Source organism: Haplochromis burtoni, unplaced genomic scaffold, assembly GCF_018398535.1.
Source record: "Haplochromis burtoni strain Fernald_Lab_line unplaced genomic scaffold, NCSU_Asbu1 Contig_711, whole genome shotgun sequence".
In the NCBI taxonomy this organism is placed as follows: domain Eukaryota; kingdom Metazoa; phylum Chordata; class Actinopteri; order Cichliformes; family Cichlidae; genus Haplochromis; species Haplochromis burtoni.
The window spans coordinates 112,679-122,288 of NW_024583072.1; the positions used below are offsets into that span (position 1 = coordinate 112,679).

Sequence of the window (9,610 nt, forward strand, 5' to 3'; positions counted from 1 at the left end):
ACGTAATATCGGATCGGTCCATCTCTAATCTATACTGCACTGTTTAAGCAACAACTCACTCAATGAAATCAACATTCATTTGCCAAGAAAATAATTGTTGATGTTTCACTCACCAGGTTGTTGAGAAGCTGCGGCATTTGGTTGTCCTGGTATCTGAGACCCTGCAGCCGATTCACCTATTCAACAACATCACAACTCTTTCAGCTTCACAGCAGGGGAACTGATACACTCATCAAAAATAACCACAGAGTACGCAGTAGCTGTTTCAAATGTAATGTGCACACACTCATTTCAGCTAATGAAAGCAGCCATTAGAAGATCAATAGATCAACCCTGTAATGAGACATGACAGATTTCTAAATGATCCACAATAATGAAATTGTGACCCATCTGAAAATAACGTTTGCAGATTACTGTAATTGTTTGATTTAATTAGATAAGACCTATTTATCCAAATAAAGAAATGAATACAGTAAACAACCACAGAAAGAGTTTAACCTCTGTTTTAGAACAGTGTCGTGTAAAATACTGGCATCAGACGAGTCGCAGAACTTCATGTGTACAGTCAGTTCTATGAAGGAACTGGAGCACACGTACCATCAATGTTCATCTGCATCATGACTACAGGCTCCATCGTCTGATGTGTGATCCGGATCACCCTAGGTCCTCCTCGATTGGTCCCATTTGCCTGAAGAGGCAGAGTCTGGCCTGTAGCCTGCTGATCTGATTGGTCAGTGCCCTGAAAGGTTTGTTGCTGTCCATCAGTTGCTTGTCTACCATTAGACGTCATGGTTACTGTTGTCCCTAAATGCATCTGGAGGGAAAATTTATTTCATGGTCTGTGACAAAGGTAGGGTAAGAATTTACAAGTGACACTGCCTGAGGCCCACTGATATATTCCTTCTCCTTCGTAAACAAATGTTGACATTTGCATTTTCAGCTCCAAACACTGCTTAATCGCGCAAATCTGCACACTATTAGTTTACATTGCAATAATCTAATGCATTAAAGTTACTAATCAATCAATGATTTTGTTGCTTCCTGTGCTGTGCAAGTAATAGGTAATTTTTTATGAGTAATGAAACCAACCACTGAGAGGTACCAGATAACACAGCGCTGACACTAAGGAAATATAAGCAAAGTTGCACCTCCCTCATATTATCCTGAAAAATAATGTAACACTTTCATTATATCATGTCCAAATATTATGTCTACCCTTTAGGTTTAAAAAGGAGTCCCTAGTATTAACATGTAGATGTTACTTAAAATCTATTTTTTAAGGACACCATTTCACTGTTTCTACACTTTATATAAGAACTCAACCTCAAAAATCAGACAGTGCATGGTGACAGTAACCCTCATTCTAAAGTTCTGGATATTATTATATAATAATATATATACACATACATTTCTTGTAGTTGCTCACCAGGATTGCACAAATCTCAGGAGGGGTTTTAGCCCACTCATCTATACAGGAGCTCTCTAAATTCTTTATATTTCTATAGGACGGAGGTCTGGAGACTGGACAGGCACTCCATGATCTTAATATATAACTTTTGTGTTTTTTCTGGATTGGTTGATATTTATACTTACAATGAAACTGCCATAATAATATTTGTATATAATTTTGTAAAGGTCTTTAAAGAACTAAAAATAATAGACCTTTAAACATTAATGCCTGCTTTTTCTTGTGCAGGGATGTGGGGTGAATGTGCCTGAGACTATGTTACACATTTTATTTTGGTTTCTTCGTTTAACTGCTGTAACGTTTTGCTTTTTAAGCTGCCGAGGGACTGCATATGCAAATTAGCTCTAAGCAAACTCTTATAAAAGGCTTATATTGTACATGGCCCCTTTTCAATCCTAATCAATTAAATTAAATGTGCCTTAATTGTATGCACCTACTGAAAATATAATTCCACTGTACACCTTTACAATGGCAGATAAAGATATTATACTCGGTACAATTCAAACACTATCCATTGCTTGCATGTTATAATTGTTCCACTCGTAAAGTTACGGTTATTACACTATATCTAGAGCTGGGCGATAGAACGATAACGATATGTATCGCGATATAACTTTTACTCGATAGAGAAATTAAGCTATCGCGATAGACCTCGCCGCTCTTGTCCTCCTAAAAAAAAAAAAAGGTCAGCCAATCCAAATTAAGTAGCGCAGAGCCGAACCAATCACAGCCGCAGCGTCACGTCGCGTGACTTGTTACGTACAGCACAAGTGCCAAGCCGCACGTGTGTTTGTTTGGGAAGCAGCCAGCGGGTAATGGAGGAAATGAGTGTGCCGACTAGAAAAATCAACCGAGCGTGACCGAAGAGAAAACAGATGATGGTTCCAATGCCGGAGAGATTGTCGAACGGAAGAGCCATAGAAGTTCCGTAGTGTGAAGGTATTTCGGCTATTTCAAGTCTGACAAAAAACAGAGTAGCGTGCACTGTAAATTGTGCCGAAAGCAAGTCTGGAAATACAATAAACTGGTGCATGCGTCACACTGTGCGCCACGTTATTGTTTCGGTGAAATGAATTTCTACAATACTGTTACTGTTAATTCTACTCTCTGCAGTGTTTAAATGCTTACATACACACACAGTTACTGTCCCTCCACACATACGACTCGGTTCTGCTTCTATGCCCCAGCTTTGTTTACTTTTTCCCACCGAGGCTTCTAGACTTCTGATTGGCCAACATTTCTGCACGGTTAGGAATCTAGCGCCACCTGCTGCTTTGGCATGTTCATAGCAGCGTTTTCCTTCATTTCTGCCTTTATGTGTGGACGGGATTATTTTTTAAAACGGAAACGGAAAATCTCCGTTTTCAAAAATACCCGTGTACGTGTGGACGTAGCCTCAGTCTCTGACTGGAAGCGCTAATTCGTCATTCGGCTTTTGTCAGACTAAAGTAACTGTTAAAACTGTTTGAAAAGCTAAGCTATACAACAAGGAGAGATTGAGAATTTCCTTTTAGTTCTCAGTTTATTTGATATTGACAAGTTAGTCAGTTTTGTCTGTTCTTCTGTAAAACAAACTAAGATTTATTTTTAGAATTAATATTTTGTTTCTAAGTGGAATTGACAATTTAGTCTGTTTCGTTTGTTCTATTTTGAAACTTAAACGCTTTAGCGGCTGCCTTTTGTGTAGTTTGCAAATTTTTATTTATCTGAAAAAGTCTCATGTTCCTTAATTGTACATCTACCCTGTTGAACTTATTATGGGAAATAAATATTTAAATAAAACAAGCTGCTGATTATTTCACATTTTACTTGTGAGCAACGGCACATTTAAATCTTACAAATATAGTTATTTGGCTTATATCGTGATAGATATCGTTATCGCCTGAAATGAAAAAAACATATCGTGATATGAAAAAATCTCATATCGCCCAGCTCTAACTATATCCTAACACAATAGTTCTTCACAGTAGCCAAAAGATCAGTGTGGTGTGAACCTACTGGCAGACTAGCCTGAAGCAGAACTGGGTGGTTGTAGTGAGCCAAGGGGCCAACCGCATACAGGTGACGTGGAGGAGAGGTTCCCAGGTTACAGCGTAGGTCACCAAGGACAACCAGTGTGATCCCTAAGAGACGAAGAGCATCTCCAACCAGGTTAAGAATGCGCTGATCTTCCTCTCTTTCCTGGGTCTGTGAAAAGAGTTATAAAATTATGATTAATGCTTTAACTAAAAAGCACTGACATGACAGTATCTACTTATCTGCAGAGAAACTCTTGGTTTCCCTTATTGAAGTCACTTCCATCAGTGCATTTCTTAGCAAGAGCTCCTGTCACAAAGTTTTGAGATGTATTCTTCCTAAGTACACTAGAGTGAATATTTTGCTATGGCCACTACACGTTCATCTTACATTGTTGTTGTAGTCTGCTGAGGTGGCAGCTCCGAGGATTGAGTGGGTTCTCTCTATGAAGGGACGTAATCGCTCCTCCACCCTCCTGACCTCAGAGAGAACCTCCACAAACTCAGCGGGACTAGGGTGGCTGAGGACAAACAATGGGAAAGAAGAGTCAGCACTACAATAAACACTGGCATTTTTGACATGTGTTATAGGTCAGTTTGGATCCATTGAAATCTGTTGTGCTTTTAGAAAGTGATTTGGGGGAAAAACAACATTTGCACAGCATAGAGAAGCTAGGACATACAAAATGATATATAACATGATGATCTTTGAGAGTCTGCACTAAGGCGTACCGGATTATAAGGCGAAACAAAACAGTCAGATAAGTCAAACTTTACTCAACTCATTCTTCTTCCTTCCTCCACTTCCGTACCATCGATTTATTAATGTTGAATTCTCTCGTAGATGCTCTATGTATGTTGTTACAGTATATTAATGACTAACCTCAGTTGTTCTCCTGACTGAAGTTTGGTCCATTTACAGCATCCTGCCATGCGATTGCATTTGTCTCTAACCATCAGGAACGCTCACGTTAACTTTTATCCAGTGGGAAAGTGTTAGTGTTCATCCTCCAGCTTCACTGTTTATGCTATGCTAACATAGCTGTGTCGCTAGCAATCACGTAGCACATCATTATATAGCAGCTAGCCCAACTTCAGTAAGCCTACAAACGTCACTGCTGTTTAGTTTCCTGTCTTCATTTATGTTGGAAGTGATAGCAGAACTGTACGCTTGAATTTTCTCAGAAATCTCTCAGTCAAACATGCTATATCATGCTTAGGTGGAAACTAGCAAGCTAACTTCCTGCACTCTGTTAAATCTAATAAATTCTGTTTTCATGGATGCCTGGATGTTAAACATCATAGTTACACCTGGTAGAGCAGAACGCTGATCATTTTATTAAAGATGAAAGAATTTAGAAAGAATTTAGAAAGAATTTATGAAAGAATTTAGACCGTTTTTAACTCTCAGTGATGCTGCAGTGTTCGTTTGAGTTTAGGACCCAGATTACTCCGCGACGCTCCTGACTACGACAGCCGTAAAGCTCCAACAATCCATCGAGCGGTGCGGCTTCGTAGCTCACCAAAGTCGTACTAAAACATTTTTTGACAGATTTTTGAGCGCTGTGTACCACATAAAATCAGTTAGAGGTCAGTAACCACAGCCACTGTCGATTTTTGAGAAGATTAAAGGATTTTTAGTGTGCCTTATAGTGCGGAAAATACGATAATTTTATGTCACTACTTGGTATATTCAGGATTGACGGTGGCTTGAATGACTGCCTTGGAGTTGACCTCCAGCGTTGAGGTCCTGCCCACTGAGTGTACAGTTCAATGAGCAGCTGGTGCTTTAGCCCTTCTAATGCCTTTTAGAGATGTGCTCATGTACTGACTTATGCGCCTACTCAGCTGATGATGATGATGATGCCTGTGGAGAGCCAGGTAACTAGTTGCTAATTTGAGACTGTTGTATGGCTGTGATAAAGTCCTTATAGTAGTGATCACAGAGGATGAACGATTCTGTGAGAAAACACTGGAGTACTCAATCTGTCTAGGAAGTTACAAGTAGCAGCAGTAGCTAGAAACTGTTTAGCACATGACACAGCAAACTGTATAAACCGTATGATCAGATACCAGTTATTCATTTTGACTCACTTGGGCCCAGTGATAGCTGGTCTCTCAGTTTGGGTTGAAGCTGATGCTGCTGGGGGTGAGCTGGTAAGCACTACTTGTGGTGCTTCAGGCCTTCTTAGAGATGAGGACAATGGTGTTGGGGACAGAGAAGACGGAAGCATCCCTGCTTCTGAATGGGCGCTGCTGGCACTGGGCACTCCCTACAACACAAAACATGTCACTGTTCCCACAAGCATTTCAGTAGTTTTTTGTTTAAAGATGTATTCAGGCAATCCTACGAAAACTTTCAGCATCTAAATTTGCATATTGTCTACTCAACAGAACAAGTTAGTGAAAAGTGACTGCACACACATCCTGGTACTGAACCTGGGCTACTACTATAGTACTGTCGCTGAAGAGAGAAGTTGTAGTATTTTTGATTCAAAAGAATCCTTGGAGAGTACGGCCAAGTCAATGCCATATTTTGTCAGCTTTCTTTTGTCCATATACAATCTGCCCACTGAATTTCATTAAGTTTATTCTTTGTTTAATCTCGTTTACAGACACAGTTGCCTCATCTCTCAGTTTACAGGTCGACAGGTTTTGAAACATGTTCTGAAGAGTGAAGCCAATGAAGGGCCTTAAACCTGCATTCTATTCAATGGCCAGCAGGGTCCAACTTGTCTGCAAAAAGACTTCCAGTTGTATATGAGTGCATAGGAACAAAACACTGGCTCCCTTGTTTTGTCACCTCAGTAAACACATTAATGATGACTTCATGTTTTCAGTCACTAGCTTCAGGACAGACAGAATTAAACTTAAAGTTCATTTTGTTACTCTCAGTTAATATTCGATTCAGAAAAGAACTTAAATGGGTTGCTTATTGGCTAATGATTTGTCAGAGATCAAAGACAGTGTTCAGTCATCAGGTCTGGTTTCATACCAGCAAGATAGTGATGGCTGCAATCCTTAAATCAGTGAGTAATAGGTGCTTACTAACATGCTTGGTAAGACCTATGATTACTTTAGTACTTTAGTGCTGAAAAGTTCTTCCTTCCCCATTTTTGTATTATATTATCCATTTTCAGACTAGAAATAAAAAAAGAACTCTAAACAGAAGCCATAACACACAATTGATTCTCTGACTCCTCTGATAACAGTGTTACAGTATACTTCCTGTTTGCATCACCCAAAGTAAGCTGAGAGCTGTTGTGGCAAAAATCTATTCATAAAAAACAAAGGGACAGAACAGTACCAAAACTAATTTATGACACTAAGAAATACTGTGAGACTGCAAATAAAAACCCACAGTACATATGAAAACAGTCCATGTACTGTACCTCCAAACTGTGGATTAGAGAGTGAGCGTCTCTAAGCAGGTTCTCAGCGAGCTGCAGCCTCACCCTGGGTTCACTCTCAACTGACCGGTCCAAGTTGATTTGCACATCCATTGAGCCATTGCTCTAAAGATGCACAAACATATATTAGATTTACAGGACGAGTGAGGTAGAAGGGGTTTCCAAAAAAAAGAATAAAGAAATGATTGGTGAATAATGACACTTTACCCCCGAACCAGTGCTGACCCTGGCTTCACCATCTCCAGTCAGCATCTGCTGAACTGACATCTGCAAAACAAAACAAAAAACCACAAAAAGCTCCTTACAGGGGATTTATACCTTTTTGTTAAATTTAGGCCGTAGGTACATCATAACCGCAAATCCCTCTGAAACCCTGCAATGTAACCTGTGTCGTAATCTGAAGTGTATTTCTTTAGAAATGTAACTGTACACAATAGTACACGTATTAAAGTATTTAACACATAATGCACCATGCACAAGCATGAATACTGGCAACAGCACCTTGGTAGGGTCTACACATATTTACCACAAGAGTGTAAGTAAGCCTTTACCGTTCCCCTCAGAAGAAAATGAACAGGGTTCTTTGTCTGCACGCAGGCCTTGACCCCACCTGTATCTGCTGTGAGTCCATCATGTTGACAGGTAGGTTGAAGCTCCCCAGCATCACATAGCTGTTGCCATTGCGGTCATGTGGAGCACCCTGGGAGGAGGCATGGCTGCTGCTACTGCTTCCACCCTCTGCCCCATCAGTAGAAACACCTGCACCCCCAAAGGACAGTACAGTGGCCTGAGGCGGGGCACGCTCCACCAGATGGATGACCTTACCATCTACATCTAAAGGAAAACAAAGCGATGGACATCATTAGATGCTCCAAAATATTTATGGTTACTGTTTGGCAATTTTTGTTGAAAAAGATAATAAGTGTATGAGTGGGGGAAAAAACAAACAAACAAACAAAAACCCACACAAATCAGACAACAGTAGCCAAAAAAATTTAAATAAGGATTTACTTTTAGATTGAGTGCTTGAGCAAATGCAAAAACTGAACGAGAGGGGCTGTTATTGTGTGTGTATATGGATCATATCAAACACTGAAATACATTTCTTGCAAGCAGCAGTGAATTTTGTTCGCTCAAAATAAATTTCTCCTCAAAATGCAACACTTGTACTTGCATTTTTTTTTTTACGTGCGCTCAGAATAATGGCACAAAAGTAACGCCATAATCAGACACATGTTCAAAGATCATCCTAACTGTGCATGTTTGGATACACAGGTCACATGGTGTCATTTGCTCACTGTATTCAGTCAGCGTTCTGTCATCCTGTAGCACTCTGCCCTGGTAGATAAGTCTCTGCTTGTCAACCGGGATCTCCACCGAGGACGCTATGTGCTCCTTGAACTGCTTCACTGTCAACTGGAGAAAATACAAACACACAAGATATAAGCACCCACCAATCAGTTACCAGTAAGGGTGAGGATGTCTAACTAGATCAGCATTTTAAACAGAGACTATTACCTCGCCTCTGACTTTGTAAATCCTGCTCTGTGAGTCCAGAGTCTTCACTGTGACTTCAATCATTCCGCTGGACTCAGTCATACTTATTGTTCTAAATAGAGCGTTGGCCAGTTTATGTGCTCTTCTGTATTTGTAATTCTCGCGACTGTGGGGAATGGAGGACGACTCAAGCTTGAGGAAACACGCTGCATCTACGGCATGAGATTAGTCAAAATAACAGATATGGTGAAAGCAACTTGCAACAGACAACCCATTCCCTGTTGTTGTTAATTTAGTTAGCTAGCTAACGTTAAGTAACCCCTATTACCGAGAAGGTAACAGTGCTAACTAGCTTTTCCCCTGGAAGCGACGTTGCACGAGTTCGGTTGAAAAACGTCAGTCAGCTAATCGACACAAAAACGTGGGGTTTGTTTTTGGAATGGCTGTCTACGATATTAGCCAATGCAGGCTGAGCCGTTAGCTAAATAAACCCTCAAACGTCGTAATGGAAGCATGGTCACATGACCTCGATGACGTAAGATGTTGACGCGACTGCGTCTGAGCGCTTTTACAGGCAGAGGTACAATATAAACATACTGACTGAGAAGTGGCCGGTGTTCCGCAGATTTGCCATTTTCATGGTCGTCTCTGTCTGTGAGGAGTGCGGTCTGACGAGATAAAGACCTCGGCAAAAAGGTCTCTATCTCCAGCTCGTGAAAGTGCATACACGTGTCAATGTTATGTTCGGACAACAATGAAATTATTTTAATAAAATCAAATCAAAAAGCTTTGTTTTTTTAAACACTCGGTTTCACTGTCATAACTTCACTGCAGCCTGACAGCCCGACAAACGCACAGACCGGTTGTACCACATACTTTGTGCACTTCATCTTGCGATAGACCGCACTTGGGGACCCCAAAGAGCAATTAACTTTTCAGATATTTTTAATTATTTGTTTTTCTTTTTCTTCTTCTTTTTTGCATGCGTGAATGATGATTTATATATTATCAAAGGTATAAAGGTGTACAGAAACACAGTATTATGTAAACGAAGTACTGTTGTTGTAGTGATTTGTACTATAGGCTCTAAGCTCGTGTCTCCAGCTGTGCAGTCTACAACGTTAAGAAAGCCTCTGTCTGAATATCATTTTCATACAACTGGTTTAATGTAGTTTATAATAGCAAAGTAGCTAGCTAGTTACTAGATTTTTCTCATTTAA

General features: G+C 40.2%; 1 protein-coding gene across 5 annotated transcripts in view; it reads right to left on the reverse strand.

Moving 5' to 3' along the window:
• Positions 1 to 8,939, reverse strand: part of bag6l (BCL2 associated athanogene 6, like) — a 22,019-nt gene extending 13,080 nt beyond the window's left edge. For 3 of the 5 annotated variants that reach the window (XM_042215381.1, XM_042215382.1, XM_014330216.2), the window contains exons 1-10: positions 8,412 to 8,939; positions 8,192 to 8,309; positions 7,504 to 7,727; positions 7,101 to 7,160; positions 6,876 to 6,998; positions 5,578 to 5,756; positions 3,875 to 4,004; positions 3,467 to 3,655; positions 598 to 814; positions 114 to 176 (exon numbers count right to left, since the gene is read on the reverse strand). In XM_042215381.1, the coding sequence (XP_042071315.1) occupies positions 114 to 176; positions 598 to 814; positions 3,467 to 3,655; positions 3,875 to 4,004; positions 5,578 to 5,756; positions 6,876 to 6,998; positions 7,101 to 7,160; positions 7,504 to 7,727; positions 8,192 to 8,309; positions 8,412 to 8,492 (1,384 nt within the window). In that variant the 5' untranslated portion in view covers positions 8,493 to 8,939. The remainder of the gene's footprint in view (positions 1 to 113; positions 177 to 597; positions 815 to 3,466; positions 3,656 to 3,874; positions 4,005 to 5,577; positions 5,757 to 6,875; positions 6,999 to 7,100; positions 7,161 to 7,503; positions 7,728 to 8,191; positions 8,310 to 8,411) is intronic. The other 2 variants (XM_005950041.3, XM_005950040.2) reach the window with 2 other exon arrangements.
• Positions 8,940 to 9,610: the final 671 nt, after the last annotated feature.